The sequence below is a fragment of the Triticum aestivum genome, chromosome 3B (assembly GCF_018294505.1).
Source record: "Triticum aestivum cultivar Chinese Spring chromosome 3B, IWGSC CS RefSeq v2.1, whole genome shotgun sequence".
Classification (NCBI taxonomy): Eukaryota; Viridiplantae; Streptophyta; class Magnoliopsida; order Poales; family Poaceae; genus Triticum; species Triticum aestivum.
The window spans coordinates 420,024,160-420,044,736 of NC_057801.1; the positions used below are offsets into that span (position 1 = coordinate 420,024,160).

A 20,577-nucleotide genomic window follows, 5' to 3' on the forward strand; every position below is an offset into this window, starting at 1 on the left:
AAGGAGTTCATCATCAATGCACCATTTGTTACTTCTTGGAGAGTGGTGTCTCCTAGATTGGCTAGGTGTCACTTGGGAGCCTCCGACAAGATTGTGGAGTTGAACCAAGGAGTTTGTAAGGGCAAGGAGATCGCCTACTTCATGAAGATCTACCGCTAGTGAGGCAAGTCCTTCGTGGGCGACGACCATGGTGGGATAGACAAGGTTGCTTCTTCGTGGACCCTTCGTGGGTGGAGCCCTCCGTGGACTCGCGCAACCGTTACCCTTCGTGGGTTGAAGTCTCCATCAAAGTGGATGTACGATAGCACCACCTATCGGAACCACGCAAAAAACATCCGTGTCTCCAATTGCGTTTGAATCCTCCAAAACCCTTCCCTTTACATTCTTGCAAGTTGCATGCTTTACTTTCCGCTACTCATACACTCTTTGCATGCTTGCTTGTTATGTATTGTGAATGTTAAACTTGTGCCTAAACTCCACTTAAACTTAAAGAAGTTAAAAACTGCAACTTTGGTACTTAGTGTCTAATCACCCCCCCTTTAGACACCTCTTCTCAAGGTCCTACAAGTGGTATCAGAGCATTGGTCTCCATTGCCTTGGTTTAATCACCATTGGAGGAAGATGGATGAGTCTACTTTGGGGAGTCTTAGATATAGAGTGCCTATACTTGATGGAGATTATTTTCATGAGTGGAAAAATGAGATGCTTGTAATTTTCAATCAATATCATTTGAACAAGTACATTGCTAGCCCCTGTGCACCTCATGTTGACCCTATGCATCCTACTCTTGATGAGTCAATTGACATGATTAGGAATCTTAGAACTGCCGAACTTATCATTAGAGGATTTCCTAGAAACTTGATTGGATGTTTGCCTACTCTTTGGTGTGCCTACACTATGTGGAAATTTCTTGAGTAATGCTTTCTGAATTATACCTTGAAAAATCTTGATTAAATTCTCCATAAGTCTATTGCTTTGAGTAAGATGAATACTAGTGATCCTATGTTTGGTGATCGTCTATTTGAGCTTACAAACCTTATGCGTGCCAAAGGAGATGTTGGAATTATTAGTGATATTATTTCCGAAGCTATAAAAATTCATAAGCAAGATCATTGTCAAACTCACTCTAACGAATCACCCTCTCTAGGATTTGATCCACCACATGAGGATGTTGAACATGGATACTAGGATGAGGATGATGATAGTGACTTTGATCTTGATGATGCAATGAGACACTTTGGTCTTATGGCAAATCTTCGGGGATATATGCCAGGAGGAAAGGCATGGGTTCTTGATAGTGGATGTATCGATCACATGACCGGAGATAAAGACATGTTTCGTGAGCTTGCTGAAAATGATAGTCCTCGAAAGTATGTCATTTTTGGTGACAACTCAAAGGGTAAGGTGGTTGGCCTCGGTAAGGTGGCCATATCACATGATAGCTCCATACAAAATGTCATGCTCGTTGAATCTCTTGGATACAACTTACTTTCAGTATCTAGACTTGCAGATTTTGGTTTCAATGTCCTATTTACTGAAGTAGATTGCCAAGTGTTTCGTCAAGATAATCATAAAATGGTCTTTACCGGTGTGCGTAGAGGTGATCTATACATTGTTGATTTCACTAAAAAGGCTCAACCTAAAACTTGCTTCATTGCTAAATCCTCAAAAGGTTGGTTATGGCATAGACGATTAGGTCATGTTGGTATGCGAAACCTTGACAAGCTTATTAAAGGAAATCATATTCTTGGTGTTAACAATGTCATATTTGATAAGGATAGACTTTGCAGCGCTTGTCAGGCAGGTAAACAAGTTGGAGGAAGGCATCCCGTGAAGAACATCATGACCACAAGGAGGCCACTCGAGCTACTTCACATGGATCTCTTTGGTCCCAACTCTTACAAGAGTCTCGGTGGAAATTCTTTTGGTCTAGTTATAGTTGATGATTTTTCAAGATTTACGTGGGTGTTCTTTCTCGATGATAAATCGCAGGTCCAAAAGATCTTCAAAAACTTCGCTAGGAAGGTCCAAAATCAATTTGAAGTGAAGATCAAGAAGGTTCGCAGCGACAACGAAACGGAGTTCAAGAACGCAAACGTGGACACCTTTCTTGACGAAGAAGGGATTTCACACGAGTTCGCGGCTACGTACACACCTCAACAAAATGGAGTTGTTGAGAGGAAGAACCAGACGCTCATCGAAATGGCGAGAATGATGCTTGATGAATACAAGACACCGAAGCACTTTTGGGCAGAAGCGGTTGAGACAGCTTGCCATGCAACAAATCGCTTGTATCTTCACAAGCTACTCGGCAAGACGGCATACGAGCTCCTTACCAGTAACAAACCCCAAGTTGGATACTTTCGAGTATTCGGCTCAAAGTGCTACATTCTTGATAAGCATCGTTGTTCTAAATTTGCTCCTAAGTATCATGAAGGTTTCCTACTAGGTTATGGCTCAAACTCTCACACTTAACATGTCTACAACAATTTCACCCGAAAGGTTGAAGAGACGGTAGATTTGAAGTTTGATGAATCTAACGGCTCGCAAGTAGAGCAATTGCCAATTGATGTAGGAGACAAAGATCCTTCGGAAGCAATCCAAGACTTCTCTATTGGCAAGGTCCGTCCAACGGAAGTGAAGGAGAGTACCTCATCCGTCCAAGTGGAAGCTTCTACCTCACGACAAGGTGAACCAAGAGTTGATATGGAAGCATCCACAAGTGGGACACACCAAGATGAAGAAAACCAGGAAGTGCATCAAGATGAACATCAACAACCTCCTTCTCCACCACGACAAGAGAACGACAACGCCAACAATGAAGAAGGCCAAGAAGAAGAACAAGATGAAGAATAAGTTCAACCAAGGACCAAGCAAAAGCTTTCACGAGTTCGAGCAAGAATTGCTAAAGATCATCCCATTGAGAAAATCTACAATGATATTCAAACCGGGAGAATCACTCGCTCTAAAACTCGTTTAGCTAACTTTTGTGAAAACTATTCTTTCATCTCTAGCATTGAACCTATGAAGGTCGAAGAAGCATTGGAAGATCCGGATTGGATAAATGCTATGCATGAAGAGCTACACAACTTTGAGAGGAATCAAGTTTGGACATTGGTTGAGAAGCCCGACAACAACCACAACATAATCGGTACCAAATGGGTGTTTCGCAACAAGCAAGATGAAGATGGAAAAGTAGTTCGCAACAAAGCACGTCTCGTCACCCAAGGCTACACACAAGTCGAAGGTATGGACTATGGTGAGACTTATGCTCCCGTTGCTAGACTTGAGTCCATTCGCATCTTACTTGCCTATGCTAATCATCATGATATCACCATGTACCAAATGGACATTAAAAGTGCTTTTCTAAATGGTGAAATAGAGGAGGAAGTTTATGTTAAGCAACCTCCCGGCTTTGTCAATCCTAAGAAACACAATCATGTTTACAAACTTCACAAAGCCCTTTATGGTCTTAAAGAAGCTCCTAGAGCGTGGTATAAATGCTTGACCAAGTTCCTTATTGAAAAATGCTTTGAAATTGGGAAAATTGATTCCACACTTTTTACTAAAAGGGTTATTGGAGAACTATTTGTGTGCCAAATCTATGTTGATGATATTATATTTGGTTCAACTAACCCTCATTTTAGTGAAAAGTTTGGGAAGCTAATGTCGGAGAAGTTTGAGATGTCTATGATGAGTGAACTCAAATTCTTTCTTGGATTACAAATCAAGAAAACTAAGGAAGGTACCTTTGTTTCTCAAACGAAGTACACCAAGGACTTATTCAAGAAGTTCAATATGCAAGAATGCAAAGGTATGTCTACACCCATGCCTACTAGTGGACATCTTGACTTGACCAAAGATGGTGAACCGGTTGATCAAAAGGTTTATTGCTCTATGATTGGTTCATTGTTATATCTATGTGCTTCACGTCCCGATATCATGCTAAGTGTGTGCATGTGTGCACGATATCAAGCTGCTCCTAAAGGATGTCATCTTAAGGCCGTGAAAAGGATAGTGAGATACTTAATCCATACACCAAATTTTGGCATTTGGTATCCTAAGAGGGCCTCTTTCGATCTTGTTGGCTACTCCGACTCGGACTATGCCGGAGACAAGGTTGATAGAAAGTCCACTTCGGGTACTTGTCAATTTCTTGGTAGATCTCTTGTGTCTTGGTCCTCCAAGAAACAAAACTCGGTATCCTTATCCACCGCCGAAGCGGAATACATTGCCGCTGGTTCATGTTGTGCTCAATTACTTTGGATGAACCAAACTCTTAAAGATTATGGGATATATGTGAAACATGTTCCATTGCTTTGTGACAATGAAAGTGCTATCAAAATTGGTCATAATCCCGTACAACATTCTCGAAGGAAGCATATTGAAGTTCGTCATCATTTCATTCGAGATTATGTTGCTAAGGGAGACATTGTTCTTAAGCATGTTCGCACCAAAAAGCAATTAGCGGATATATTCACTAAACCTCTTGATGAGAAAGTGTTTTGCAGGTTAAGAGGAGAATTGAACATCATTGATGCTTCAAACTTGGAGTAGAAACTCCATTGGATACATGCAAGACATGAGCTTATGACTAATCCTTGGTATTTCTCTTATGATGAAAATCTTATGTCTTGGATATATTTGCATCTTGCATGTTATCTAACCCATGTAGGAACTTGATTGAATCAAATTCCATGAGATTGTAATAAACTCAAATCTTGAGCAATCTCTACATCACCAAGTCTCTACACCATGGTGGTTGAAGACAAGGAAGCATGAAACCATTCAAACATATCCTTTGAAAAATTCTATGTTGAGCTTCATGATTGTCATTTTTGGATACACAAGTGCTCTTCCTTGCAAGAACTAACCCATGTAGGTAGATGGACTCAAATTCCAAGTGGTGCTCCCAACTCTTGATGAACTACATCAACCTTGAGCAACCCACACATGCTCAACTACATGGACAACAACACTAACCAAGGTATGTTATTCCATCTTAGAGAAGCTTTACTCCAAGTCATGAGCAAAAGCAACTCGACAAGATGTGAATACATCAAGATGCTTAAACGAAAAATGGCAACCCCATTTTGAGCTTAAACGATTAGTATGACCAATGATCAAGTGATCTCACTTGACTCCTAAGTCAATATACTCTAACATAAGTGACTTTGTCGCCGACCATTTCTAGATGAAGTTCTCTTGTGTTCTTTTCTGTGCTTTTGCATTTGTCTCATGCATATTTATTTCCCCTTTCAAAAAAACTTCATCTAGATTTCTTTCTGTTTGCTCTGCATTTTTCTGCATCAAATTTATTGCATATCATTCAGTAAATTCCTTGCAAATCCTTGTGAGATCTTACTAGTCTAGTGAGCTGAGATGACAAGTGTTTTCTCTGCGCTGAACTCGGTTTCACCGATTTGATGTTTTTGGTCCAACCGAATCCTTCCGGTACAACCGAAGCATACCGCTCGGTGCCACCGATTTCATAACAGGAAAAATAGTTTGCCACTTATTCTGTGTTTCTTCTGATCCAGCTCCACTCAATGAATCCTGTCCTCTACAAGCATCACATTTTTAACATTGCTTTGTGCTGTTCCTCAAGGACCAAACCCATTCATGACAAATTCCAGAAGACCTTTCTTGGAAATTGATGTCAAAGGGGAGAGAGAGATCACATCAAAGCTTATCACTTAGAGAGATCACCTCCTCAAGGGGAGAAAGAGATCTCTAGGGGGAGAGAATGCTCAAGTAGAAAGTCTTTCTCAAAGATCCCAGATGCTTGGTGTTCAAGAGGAGAGATGCCACATGTCTAATTGAGGGGAAAGACATGTTCATATGTGCTTACTTGCATTAGCTCTGTTCATTTATATCTCTCAGCTCTGACTTTCTGTTCCCTATCTTCTCCCAGTATCCCATGCTAGATTTAGGGGGAGCAAGACATCTAAGGGAAAGAAATCATTTAAATTCATTGCATATCTTTACTCTTGGGGACATGTCTAATCCAATGTGGTACTTAGTACTCACTCTCTACATGTCATCCCAGTCTTGGTATTCTTGTGGTTTCTTCTGTTTGCTCTGGCTGGTAGATGTACCTGTGTTATCTAACCTTGTTTACGCAGGTTCATTCCATCCTAAGCCAACTCAAGACTACAAGGTAAGTATATGCATCACAATCATGTGTATGAGGAATTCTTGCTGATATACATACTGTTTGCAAGAAGGACTCATGGGCATGAAGGTATTTTCTTTAATATTCTTTGCTCTGATGCATATGGTCAAGATACATGTAACACATTGCCTGCTCAATCATGGTTATGCTCTCACATGCTTCTATATTCCATATTCATATGATTGCATACATGTAGGGGGAGCCTATGCTTGTTACATGTCTTTCTGAAGCTTTACTTGCTATTCTTTATATCTTTATCTAAAGCTTTGATGTATGTTGTCATCAATTACCAAAAAGGGGGAGATTGAAAGCACAAGTGCTTCCTAGGTGGTTTTAGTAATTAATGTCAACATATCTCTTGTTGGACTAACACTTTTATCTAGCATGTTTCAGATAAGTTCAACACTGGAGTGGCATGGACTAAAGGATGTGGGAACTCCTTCAAGATGCTAAGGACAAAGGATTGGCTCAAGCTTAAAGCTCAAGACTCTTCATTTTACATTTTAGTGATCCAAGATCACATTGAGTCTATAGGAAAAGCCAATACTATCAAGAAGGGATGAGGTATTGCTTAATGAGTTTCTTGCTCCACAGTGCTTAGTGATATGCTCCAAAGCCCTCAACTACTTTCCCACTTCCACACATTTGTCCTAAACCTAAAGTCAAACTCGGCCCCACAGATTTTTTCTATCCGGTGCCACCGAGTTCAAATGTCTTAGCCACTGCCACAAACCCTAGGCAAATCGGTCTCACCGATAGGGATCTCGGTCTCACCGAGATGGGATTGTAATCTCTCTATGTATGTCCATTACCAAAATCGGTCTAACCGAGTTTGAGCAATCGATACTACCGAGATTACAATGCAAACTTCCTGGTTGACTCATTACCAAAATCGGTCCTACCGAGTTTGTATAATCGGTCCAACCGAGTTTGCCTGACCAACTCTCTGGAAAACTTATTACCAAAATCGGCCCTATCGAGTTTGTGTAATCGGTCTCACCAAGATTACGTTATGCCCTAACCCTAACCATATCGGTCCTACCAAGTTCCATATCGGTCCCACCGAAAATCCTAACGGTCACTAGATTTGCTAAATCGGTCCGACCGAGTTTGTTGATTCGGTCCCACCGAGTTTGGTAAATTGTGTGTAATGGTTAGATTTTGTGTGGAGGCTATATATACCCCTCCGCCTCCTCTTCATTCGTGGAGAGAGCCATCAGAACGAACCTACACTTCCAGCATACATTTTCTGAGAGAGAACTACCTACTCATATGTTGGGGCCAAGATATTCCATTCCTACCATATGAATGTCAGGACACCGACTCAATGCCACATCGATCTAGCATGTAACACCACATATCACTTTGCGGCCTCACGCACGGTATCCCCACGGGTGTTGCCTTACCTTTGCCCGGGACCGTTTGCGCCTTTTGGCACACGTACATGATAGTGTTGCTAGCATCCATATGATAAGGAGCCCGGGCTGACATGGCTAGTCGTAAACCCAAAGTGGCACAAACTTACAGGGACAGGCATCCATGACCCAACATCGAACATGTCGGTCATCAGCGAGTGAATCCAGGCTGTAGCACTGGGCTAGCAGGACTCCGGTGAACCGGCCTGTAGCGGGCTAACAGGACTCCGGTATTCATCGCGTGACATTTCCCCGAAGGGACAGACATAGGAACGAAGAAGGACACACGCCGGCCAGCCTAAGTGTTCCGGAGCAGTAGCAAGCTACCATGGCTCAGTGGAAGCACTAGGAGACATTTCTCGGTAAGAGAGGCTACTAAGGATAAACAACTAGATAGTCAGATCCCACACATACCAAGCATTTCAATAACATACACACAATATGCTCGATATGTGCAAATACAACATGGCATCACAACATGACTCTACAACTCAAGTATTTTATTCAATAGGCTCCGAGGAGCGAGATATTACAAACATGGGTCTCACGACCCAACATTCAGAGCATACAAGTCAAAGCACAAGCGGAAGCTTAACATGTCTGAGTACAAACATCTACAAAAGAAAAGGCTGAGAAGCCTGACTATATACCAGATCCTGCCGAGGGCACAAGATCGTAGCTGAGGTAACAAGCTAAACATCGAAGTCCACGCGGAACTACTAGCGAGACCGAAGTCTCTCTGCAAAAACATAAAATAGGCAAATGTGAGTACAAATGTACCCAGCAAGACTTACATCAGAACTAACTACATATGCATCATTATCAAGAAAGGGGGTGGTGGGGTTTAACTGCAGCAAGCCAGCTTTGACTCAGTGGCTATCCTGGACTACAACTGCAAATAACTCTTTGAGGTGGCGCACACGAGTCCACATATTCACCATATCAATACACCACTATGGATCCGCCCCCGTCTCCCTACGAGGACGCCATCCATAGCACTCACGCTTATCTTGCGTATTTTAGAGTATCCACTTTCACTTGTCTATGAACTGTACAGGCAACCCAGAAGTCCTTTTCCGCGGACATGGATATTCGAATAGATGATGTTAACCCTGCAGGGGTGTACTTCTTCACACACGCTCTCACCACTTATCGCCGTTTACACAACATGTACTCGACAACCTTTAAGCGGAAGCCCAGCGAGGGTGTCGGCCACGACCTAACTAACCACACAAGTCTCTCATCCAGGTTTATCGCCTATTCAGGTTCCATCCGCAAGGAGATCCGGTCGGGGTGTCGCTCACGGCTCCAAACGATGTGTGCAGGGTTCCCAAGCCCACCTCAACGGGTGGATCTACGCTTGGTACACCGTGCCACGGTGCCTAGTCTGTCCCAAGCCCACCTGTACCGGGTGCCACTTGGTAGACTACTAACACTACCTACAAACACCAGAAACTAGTTGCAACTCCTGGACAGAGATTATGTTGATTAATAAGTCAAGAGAGCTTGGAGTGCCCGGAGCCCAATGTGTGGTAGTAACTGTTCATGGATCACAAACACAAAACTCCGTTCCTGAGGACGGTTTCAATGAGACAACCCACCATGTACTCCTACATGGCCTCTCACCGCTACCTTTACCAAATCGTGTTCACACACTTAGCTCACACATAGTTGGACATGTTTACACACCTCCGATTCATCCCCGATGAATTGGACCTGACTCAACTGTAAGCAGTGGCAGGCATGACAAAGAAGCATGAATGAGTAGGCACAACAGGGCTCAAACAACTCCTACTCATGCTAGTGGGTTTCATCTATTTACTGTGGCAATGACAGGTCATGCAGAGGATAAAGGGGTTCAGCTACCGCAGCAAGTAACAGATGAATCGTTGTTGTCCTAATGCAGTAAAAGAGAGTAGGAGCGAGAGAGTAGGATTGTATCGGAATGAAGAAGGGGGTTTTGCTTGCCTGGCACTTCTGAAGATAGCATTGAGTCTTCATCAGTGTCAACGATCACAACATCGGTGCAACCTCTACCGAGGGGGAACAACACCGGCAAACAGAGAAGAAACACGATCAATGCAATGCACAATATGATGCATGCTATGACATGGCAATATGAATGTGTTTTGGGCTAATGCAAGCTAGAACAGACTGGGATGAGTCCATTTGAACCAAAGATTCAAATGCAAACCCATTTTAAGAGGTTATATTAGTGCATTAACTTGTTTCACCTAAACAGCAAGGTTAATGTGTTCTAACATGCATGAAACTAGTGCAGATGGATAGATTGGATTTTTCTGATCATTTTTCATATATAATTTGTTTCATTTGGAGTTACGGTTGATTTTCTATGATTTTTAGAAGTTTGTACTATTTTTTGGAATTTCCTGTATAAGAATAAATCCAGTAATTGAATTAATGCATCAGCATTGCGTCAGGGTGACGTCAGCAGGTCAAAGGCACCAGCCCAGGTCAAACTTGACGGCTAGGACCCACAAGTCAGTGTAACAACTAACTAATAGAGTTAGTTAGCGTTATGTTAGCACTAACCTAGGTTAATTAGAGCGTGGGCCCACTTGTCAGTGAGTCAACTAATTAACTAAGTTAATTAGTGCTAATTAAACTCACACCTAAACTAAATAGGGGCATGGCCCACACGTCAGTGACCCTGGGGGGGGGCTCAAACCCCAGGTCAAACGAGTCAACCTCGCCGGACTTGGTCCACGGCTCGTCGCCGGTGAAACCTGAGACGGTGGAGGGGGTCGGAATTTGCCCACGGTCGACCAAATCGACCGCGGTTTGGTCCTACGCGTAGCTGGGGCTCGCGCGCATCTGGTAGGCCAAGCGGGAGGAGCTGGGGTGGTCTGAGTCGACGACGGCAAGCACGAATGCGGCGGCCAGAGTTCGGACGGGGTTGGGTTCAACGCTACGGTGCACGGGAGGAGGAGCTGGTGGTGGCTACGGAGGCCAAACGAGCACGGGAGCTAGGGCGAGAGGAAGAGGAGCTCACAGCGGGGTCGGAGAGGGGGTCAGCGAGCTCGGGGAGGCGTCAGGGAGGGCACACGGTCGCCGGCGATCTCGGCGGCTGAAGCTTGAAGAAGAGGTCAGGGAAGCCGCTGCAGGGCGCGTCCGCTCGTGTGGCTTGGCGGGGACGGTGTAGAGGTCAGCGACGGAGCTTCTGGACCTGGCGGCAGGGCGAGGGAGGGCTGGTGGCTGCAGCTATGGCGAACGGCGGCGACGGCGCGTTCGGGTGGCTGTGGGCGAGAGAAACAGAGGAGGGGGGAGCACGGGAGAGAGTGAGAGAGCGGTCGGGGCTGTGTGGCGTCGCAAGGGAGGCCCAGGGCAACGAGGGGAAAGCGGCAGGAAGCAGGAGGTGGCACGGGCGGCGGTGCGCGCGCGTCGGGCACGCGCCCGTCCTCCTGGCAGGTAGGAAGACGACAGGAGAGGGGCCAGGTGGGCTGGGCCGCACAGGTGGGCTGCCAGCACAGGAGCTGGGCCGGTTGCTGGCGCCAGGTAAGTCCTTCTCTCCCTCTCTTCTAATTGTTTTTGTTTTTTCTATTATTCTGTAACTTTGTGGCTTTATTAAAAATAGTTAGACACCTTCAAAAATCCTGAAAATAATCATAGGATCTGTTTAGACTAATTCCAACAGCCCACACTTATTTCCAGAATTATTTGAGCATTTAAAATATTTAATAGCATTTAAATGCCCAAATGCAAAGTACATATGATTTAATTCAGTGACCAAATATATCATGGAAAAATGTGCAACACCTCTGGTTATGGTTTCTAGCATTTTCCAGAAATGATGAACATTTTTGAAAGCCATTTGGATTTACTGAAAATATTTTTAGGTTGAACTTATTTGAATTCCATTTGGTACTAGGGTTTGGACATCCCCATTTCAAGTTTCTTCAAAGTTTAAACATGATGCACACATGAAGTTAGCCTAGTGCAATGCCAGAAGCTAGGGATGTGACAATGAATCTTGATCTCTAGCCTTCCCCATGTTGCTTTCCACTCAAATCTTCTTTCCACCAGATCCAAATCCCATGAGAGAGAGTTGAGTGTTGGGGAGACTATCATTTGAAGCACAAGAGCAAGGAGTTCATCATCAACGCACCATTTGTTTCTTCTTGGAGAGTGGTGTCTCCTGGATTGGCTAGGTGTCACTTGGGAGCCTCCGACAAGATTGTGGAGTTGAACCAAGGAGTTTGTAAGGGCAAGGAGATCGCCTACTTCGTGAAGATCTACCGCTAGTGAGGCAAGTCCTTCGTGGGCGAGGGCCATGGTGGGATAGACAAGGTTGCTTCTTCGTGGACCCTTCGTGGGTGGAGCCCTCCATGGACTCGCGCAACTGTTACCCTTCGTGGGTTGAAGTCTCCATCAACTTGGATGTACGATAGCACCACCTATCGGAACCACGCCAAAAACATCCGTGTCTCCAATTGCGTTTGAATCCTCCAAAACCCTTCCCTTTACATTCTTGCAAGTTGCATGCTTTACTTTCCGCTGCTCATACACTCTTTGCATGCTTGCTTGTTATGTATTGTGAATGTTAAACTTGTGCCTAAACTCCACTTAAACTTAAAGAAGTTAAAAACTGCAACTTTGGTACTTAGTGTCTAATCACCCCCCTCTAGACACCTCTTCTCAAGGTCCTACAGCATGTCTAGATGTGCAACTTGCCAAACTACGTGTGTGTATGTGTAATAATTATATATATACACATGAAGGGGTTACAATGATGAAAGCACGTCCAAGATACTTGGACAACATTTTGAGATGGATGAAGTCTATATACACATAGTAGTTGATGAAAACATCTTCTCCCACTAAACAAACATTGCCGGAAAGTCTGAAATCCAGAAAAATGCGAGCAGCAATGCCAAGTCTAGAACTTGAACCCTGGGTGTGTTTAGTTTCTGTCACCAAGTGGAGTGGCACGGGTCGGTTCAGTCCCCAAAACCCCTTCCTGCATTTGGATCGTCAAAGGAACATGAACCACTCGATTCAAGGGAATGGCATATTCCCTGTTTATGATGTTCTGAGCGGTCTCTCCAAATCGAGCGGACCACGCGGAACCGCCCGCTCTGTTAGAAGGGTGAGAGGGACTGGTGGAATATTTCGTTGTATTGCTTGATCCTTGTGGGCATATATATAGGAGTACATGATCTATTTGGAGTACAAGGCAAACCAGAATAGTTCCTAGTCTAACCTATGTTTCCAATCTAATCAATATACTCAACATCCCCTCGCGGTCACAACAGTAGCAACGCAGACGGTGAGATGGGAGAAGAATCCGAAGGCACGCCGACAGGCACCCCCCCCCCCCACGGTCACAATGGTCGATGCATCGCAAAGTCGTGGCTGGAGTGGAAACCGACGAGGTTGCTCAAGCAAGGCGGTAGCCCTTTGTGCCGTTTGTTGAGGTAGCCGTGCGAGGAACGCCATGGTCGATGTCGAGTCGGGGTGGCCGGTGTCGAGGTAGTCGCCGTGGATTGGGAAGAAGAGCGGCGGCGGCGGCCTAAGGAGGCGGTGGCGGCGGCTAGATCAGAAGCGCGGCGATGGTGCTCTAAGTAGGCGAGGAAGAACCAGGCAGCGTGACGAGGACCGACGCGGACGGTGGCGTTCCCGCGCCTAGGGAGGTGGCGCGACACATACCATGTAGAAGTCGATGCGCGGGACAACGGAGTGGACCGTGCGCCGCGACACTACGACCCGAAGGGGTGACGCAGTGACAGCGCAGGGGTCGGGGCGACGGCGAGGAAGACCTCAGGGTGGCGACAGGGACCGCGTGCCACGCTCGCTACGACCCGATGGGGCGACGCAGTAGCAGCGCGAGGGTCGGTGCAGCCAGGATGACGGCCTGGAGTGGACGGCCTCGGGGTAGCGGTCGACCGCCGGCTGCGGCACTACGGACCAAATGGTGACGCAGCGGCAGCGCGCGGGTCGGTGTAGCCGCGAAAGAACCACTGGATGGCGGCAGGAGCTACGTGACATGCTCGCTACGGCCCGACGGGGCGACGAAGCTGCGGTGCGAGGGTCGATGCAGCCACGGGGACGACCTGAAATGGACGACCTCGAGACGGCGGTGGACCGTGGGCTGCGGCACTACAACCCGAAAGGGCGACGCAGCGGTAGCGCGTGAGTTGATGCAGTCGTCGGGAAAACCATGGGACGGCGATGCTGCGGTCCAAAGGGACGACGTAGCTACAACCTGTTGCTCGATCGGTGCAGGGAAGCACATACTCAGGGACGGACGATGAGGTATCTGCAAGTGTGTTGCGTGCAACCAGACGTGGCAGGAGTTTGACCAGAGGCGGACACATCGAGCTGACCCGGACCAGTAAATGCATGCAATGTGCAAGCAGCCAAGACTTGCACAAAACGTGAAACTGACCCTAGGACACCCAATGTGCATCATGGACGCCAGATCGAATAGTGCCGCGCCGGTGCGGGAAGCACGAGTGACCACACGGTGCGGGACGACGGGCCAACCCGGGACCGCGCAAACGGCCTGATGCGCTCCGCCGCGCGGAAGATGGGTGTTCCCGGGGCACCACATGTCGTGCAGTTGTAGTACTTAGCCGCCGTTAGGTTGGAGTAGAGGCGCACCAAGACGACGAACGGTGCGGGCGACACAAATGACCAAAGAAGAACATCGATCAAGCGATCAGCAAGAGAGAAATTCTGAATCAACAGATAAAAAAACTCTCTAGGGCAGCCGATCAACGAGATCGGTGGACGAACCTTAGGTACGGGTTACGCGGCCCCCGACAGCGATCATGGAGATCGACCGCCCCGGGGGCGGCGCGGAGCGGAAGCGATGGGTGGTGGCTAGGGTTGGATAGATTAGTCTGATACCATGTTAGAAGGGTGACAGGGATTGGTGGAATAGTTCGTTGTATTGCTTGAGCATCGTGGGCATATATATAAGAGTACATCTTCTACTTGGAATACAAGGCAAACCAGAATATTCCCTAGTCGCTGCAGAACAAGGGAATCCAGGTTGAGAGACGTCGCACCGGTGTGGGCCGGTATCTTCACAGAACTCGCAATCCCGCCCCCCGCATCGCCCTCCCCTAGCGGCACGGGGGGAACCCTAGCCCCCGCTGTCGGCGTTCTGGGAACGGGGGTCCCCAGACTTGGCTGCCTGCGGCCTGCGGTGTGGCTCAAAGGGGGGCCCAGCACGGCCCATCTTCATCAACACAAGCTCAAGATCCTCGCGAGGGGCCAAGCCTCGCGGGGCGGACGACAAGGAGCTTCCTCAGGCACGGCCTCATCAGGCTGGCTCACGAGGAGGCGGAGAGATCAAGGCGGGGTACCTCGCGAGGTGCCCATGACGCAAGCCATGACGACCAAGGGCGCCAGGCGGGTGCCAGCCCGCGCAGTGTCCTCGTTTCCTCTTTGGTGCAAAGGGAGCAAGCGTAGGCGAGAGCATCAAGCAAAGGCATCAATTTCGGTGCAACAAGACCAAGACCAGCCCAACGGCAGGAAGGAAGTCATTGTGGAGCCCAAGTAGGCGTCACCACCAGAACCTTTGACAGGCGAAGACCAACTTTAGTCAGGATAAGTGTACCAGATGTTCCCCTTCAAAATGACCAATTGTTGGCGCCCTTCCCGCTCAATATTTGGGAAGAGGCCCAGGGCCTTTGCCTATAAATAGGACTAGCCACCCCCAGGGTAGAGGCATCCAGAACCTGAGAGCTAGCATCGAGCATCCACTACAACATGACCATACCTATAGCAACGCTTTTTTCCGTATCTAAAAGTCCATATATGCGTTGCTAGGGTCTTTACCAACGGATTGGGATGCGTAACCTTATCCGGCGTTGCTAGCGCATAATGCAACGCTTATACTATCGTTGGTAAAACGGATCGTTGCAAGAGTACAACACATAAAACCGGTTTTTACAACACTTTTATACGTTGGTGTTAGTTCTGATTGCTAGGCAATAGAGAATTTCCAAGGCTTTAGGTGTTTGTGCATATATAATATAAACAATATTGTATAATGCCAGCAATTAAATTAATGCTCCACATAATAATGATAATTATGTGTATCAAGTGGGAAAAAATAAGAGAATATACTCACAAGAGGAAGAAATCATATATTAGATAAAACTGTTGGATTACAATAATGGATATTATAGGAGGAACATCATCCAAATGTGACGCATAATCTAATATTTTCTTGACAGCAAAATCTAAACTAAAATCATCCATCAACATCCCTACAACTTAAGTAAAACTAACTAAGGAACATCGTCCAACAGGAACGTCCCACAACTTAACTAAAATTGAAAGCATCCATCATCATGAACCAGAATATCATCATCATCGTTGCAGCATACTTGTTACGCACCCATATAATCATCCATATATCTTTTCAATCTACAAAGAAAATAACAAAATGAATTGTTAACACATAATGCATTGACATGATGCAAGTAGTGATAAAGGCAGGATATTAGACACGTACAAAGGTTGAAGGCCATGCAATATATTTTTTCTGCATTACCAATAGTTTTGCAGTTTTTGCGACTCTGTACCAAATCTTCAGTTTTCGCAAGTGTTGTATTACACTGCCCAAAATGTACTTTCATTTGAGCACCATCAAGTTTAAATTTAGGATCATAACTTAGAACTGTAGCAAACTACGTCCTTGTTATGATTCTGAAAATATGCCGGCATGAGTGTTTACTAATCCAGACGCCACAATATATGACATAGCCTGCAGAACAACATGGCTCAATAACATTATATGAACAGTAGCCTAAGCGCTATTGTGCATTCAAAGGCAATGTGAGTGACAGTACTACTTCTCTTCTCTTCTCCATTTAATTAGCAAACTGAACCAAACAAGTTTGTCATCGGAAACTGAACCAAAACATTTAGCTCTAGTTGGTTTCAGTCATCCAACAGGAAATAGACAAACCTACATGTGCTCACCATGCTTTGGAACGAACGTACAGCCCCAAATCCACTGAAACGAATTTACATGGTCATCACCAGCCTAGAGATCCATTGCTAATTTTGTACACCTACAGTCAAACAGTTTTGTGTCAACCGACATATTTATTTATTGCTCAATATATCTATTGAAGCCTACAGCCCCAAGTCTTATAAATTTGCATCGACAACAGCATAGAACCTAGCGTGGCTCAATGGTCATGGACACAACGAGCAGTAGTACAGTAGGGAGAGGGAGAGTGTATACCTTCCATGGTGTCCCCCTACAACAAGTTGGTGCGTGCAGCTGCAAAGCCAAGGGGAAAAGGTTACAGGTGTCTCATGCATCTCTAGAACAGCGCAACACAAGTAAAGCTTCATCAAGTTCCATTCCTACTTAATAAAAGGAGATAATCATATTTGTCCCGTTCTATGTGTCCTAGTTACTATCTTGGCAACTTTACATCTTACTCAATGAATTTATCCCTGAGTTAGTTAGACTAGTCATCAACCAGTGTGTATGCACGACAATTTTAGTTGGCCATGTATAACTAGAATATTCTTATGTAAGAAAAAAATAAAACCATAAATTTTAAAAGAAGCATACTTTTAACTAATTGAAAAATATTACATGTGATGCTGTGTTGGCTTCCATGTTTCTGAAATAAATTTATTTTCATAAAGGCATTTATACAAACTATTTATCATTCCTATAAATAAACTTTCCAAATTATAATTTATATTTAAAAGTCTGGGATCCGGGGTTAGTAATACAGAGGATATTAGTCAATATTGTGATTTCCTTTAATTACATAGCAGGATTCTAAATCTTGTGTGCTCCTAATATTAGCTATCTATAGGAACCCCGAATGGATCCCATGCTTTAGTGAGTTCATGTAAAAAAAAGGAAACCACACTTTCTAGTTAGAAACAAACTAAAGCTAATGTACAGGAATATCTGTCTTATATAAACCTTCATTAAGAAATGTTTTCTGAAATAAACACGTACATCACTCAAATTTTCTAGATAAGAAGCACACCAATGATTATGTTGTGGTTGGCTGGAGGCAGCAGTGCAGTACTATTGTTTGGAACTTTGATTATGTAGTGCTGCTGGAGGCGACCAGAGCTGCAGACCACCCCAACTGGATGCTTTCACTCCCTACAACACAATCGATTCAAGAGGAGAATCAATACATGCGTAAAAGACAGGTTTTTTTCTTAATAAAACTACAGTGATAAAGTCAATTGTATAGTTCTTTCTTCTGTTATGAGCTTTAAGGATGGAGAATAGAAAACAAATCACCACACTGCCATTTCCTTCACTCGACAGCCTCGCTGGCAAAGACGCCCGGGGCGCCTAATCTGCTTCAAACTGCCGTTGCTACAACTCCGCAGCCACATGAACCATCGTAAGATTGATTTAGTAATTAGCCTAAAAGAATATATGTTGGCCATGGTCAAAACCTGAAACAGGAGAGTACTAAAGATTGGAAAAGAAAATAATCAGGGCCTTGGAGATATATACTGTATTAATTAGACCCTAACCTGGTTTTTTAACTATACCTAGGTGTTTTCCATACTAATTGCCTCAAACACACTGGTTACTGCGTAGATGGGCTACAGAATCCCTCACTACAATAATGTTACCCTAGAAAGAATATGCAGCCAGTGGTTGATTTCTAGCCACTACTGCTTGCAAGGCAGCAACATAGTAGGTGTATTGCCATGGTTGGAGGCCATGCCGACCTTCCCAGCCTCAACACATTGGGACTCAGTCCAGCATGTGGTCGTCCTCTGCTTTGACACTTTAGCAGCAAAACAAAATCAAATTGACCTCAACCAGCAGGCGGTTGATCCCAAGCAGTAGAAAATCCTAACACCATCAGAACAAAAATTTCTCCTGATCTGCCACAAACCAGAGCAGAGGGAGGAATGGACCAACTCACCTGAAGCCGGAGGAGGAGGAAGCTCGTGGCTGCTTCATCCCGAGCCGCAGCAAGGTTGTCCACTGGACGTTCCTCCCCGCACGTCTACATGAGAAGTGAAGAGCAGAGGTTAGACAAGGGAGAGAGAGAGATGATGAAGCCAGGGGAGGGGATGCACTCAACGGATGAGACGAGGACGACAACGACATGGCCACTGGCACCAGATCCGACGCCAGGAACCCTAGCCATGGGGGATGGGTCGCGGGTGGGCTGTCGTGGACTCAAGCGCTGGATCTAGCTGGATGGGAGGGCTCCACGGATCGAAGGGACCTCGGCCTGTGCTTCGTGGTGGCGGGATTCGCCGGACATTACCTGATGGAGCCACCGCACGTAGAGCGGCGAGGAGCCGCGTGAAGAGATCAGGATGGGACGCGAGAGGGACGGTTGGGTCGGGATTTGGCGGATCTGACAGCCTCCAGAGCTTTGTGGTGGGAGGTGGGGAGGGTCGGCGCAAGGGAGACGAGGCAATGGTGGTGGCGATTCGGGAGAGACGAGGGAGTCGTGGGCTCTGTTTCTCGCGCGTCTCCCTCTCCTTTCCTCGTATGGTTATGAGCTTAAAATCTACAACGCATATGCTACAACTCATATATGTGTATCTATTATGAATTTTACAACATATACTCAAGACGTTGTAGAATTTTCGTTGCTTTATCGGGGGTTTCCTTGTAGTGATCGGGGAAAGAACAGAATCCTCACCAGAAAACCAGTAGAGAGAGCGACTGAACTCCTCCTAGCAGTTCATCGCACCAGCCAAGAATAGACCCTCGCGAGGCTGTTCTTCCTTGTATTGTTCATCATCACCCCAAGAGGCAATCCACCACACCACACACTGGAGTAGGGTATTACACCGCAATGGTGGCCTGAACCAGTATAAACTCTGTGTCTCTTGTGTTGTTCCTTTCGTAGTTTAGATCCTAGCGAGGCGGCGAGGAGCGGGTAGGTAGAGGGCGAAATATCCGCGCGCACCCTAGTGTTCGAACGTCAAGGTTCTGCCGGAACCCGAAATCCGACATTTGGCGCGCCAGGTAGGGGTGCGCCGGAATTCATCTTCGGTCGCCCTGCTCTTCTCCGACCATCGCATCCATGTCTGACGCTCGTCGGGCCCGCGCCGAGCGCCGAGCCGCCCTCGCTTCCCGTGTCGCCCAGACGGCTCCCGTCGGCGGGCGCCCTCGTCGTTCCCCGTCACCTGCCGTCAACGCCGCCACCGGCCCAGCGGGGAACGAGCAGCAAGCATCGTCCCAGCATCCCTCCGTGAAGCAAGACGGCCGCACTGCTACCCCTCGCTCACCCCAGCTGGTTCTTTGTCTCGCGCATTTCGCGCGCCCATGGAGGCTCGAGCTGTGCTCATCGCGGCAAACGAGCTTCTGCGCTATCGTCCCGTCGATGACGTCTACGAAGAATGGCTCGACCGCGTCGCCGAGCTCGTCCATGCCGCAGGGGGCTCTCCTGCGCCGTCCGTCCCACTGCACCGCACCCCACCCTGCGCGGGCGACGAAGCTCTGGGGGCACCTCAGCCGCCTCCCCCTCAAGAAGGCGCCCTGGCCCCAAGGCGCGCGGCCCCTGGGCGGAACCCGCTTCGTCAGGCGCCAGCGCGGCAAGAGCAGAGCTGCCAAGAAGTCCCTCGCCCGGGAGAAGCTGCCCGAGCGCTCCCTGCTCCGGCTCGTCGCGACCATGCTCCTGCTCCAGCACGTCAAGACCCCGCGCTGCTCCCAGCTGCGGCGCATGAGGACCCGCAGGACCAAGTTCTTCGTCACCCAAGGCCTCCCGTGGCCACGGCGGGCTGCCGCGCCTTCACCACCGAGCTACGCAGCGTCGCGTGGCCCGGCAAGTAAAAGCCAGACCTGCCTCCTCGCTACGACGGTACGGCTGATCCCGCAGAGTTCCTCCAGCTCTACGAGCTGGGCATCGAAGCTTCCAACGGAGACGAGAAGGTCATGGCGAACTGGTTTCCCATGGCGCTCAAGGACGGGGCCCGCACCTGGCTCCTGAACCTGGCTCCAGGCACGATCTCCTCCTGGGACGAGATGCGCACCCGCTTCAT

The 20,577-nt window shown here is 46.9% G+C and overlaps 1 protein-coding gene across 19 annotated transcripts; it reads right to left on the bottom strand.

Moving 5' to 3' along the window:
• Positions 1-15,684: 15,684 nt before the first annotated feature.
• Positions 15,685-19,101, bottom strand: LOC123070158 (uncharacterized). Of its 19 annotated transcripts, XR_006433494.1 has the most exons (7): positions 18,660-19,098; positions 18,498-18,581; positions 17,589-17,710; positions 16,817-16,855; positions 16,549-16,640; positions 16,118-16,330; positions 15,685-15,990 (listed from the first exon to the last, which is right to left on the bottom strand). XR_006433494.1 is itself a non-coding variant. In XM_044493190.1 (4 exons), exons 1-4 carry the CDS (start codon positions 18,723-18,725, stop codon positions 17,704-17,706), a joined length of 318 nt encoding a protein of 105 aa, XP_044349125.1. In that variant the 5' UTR covers positions 18,726-19,098; the 3' UTR covers positions 16,863-17,703. The 19 variants fall into 19 exon arrangements, 1 of the variants encoding a protein (XP_044349125.1); XR_006433495.1 differs by lacking the exon at positions 16,118-16,330 and having other exon boundaries at positions 16,539-16,640; positions 17,589-17,983; positions 18,660-19,101; XR_006433487.1 differs by adding an exon at positions 17,855-17,983 and having other exon boundaries at positions 15,685-16,640; positions 17,558-17,710; positions 18,660-19,100.
• Between the last annotated feature and the right edge of the window lie 1,476 nt (positions 19,102-20,577).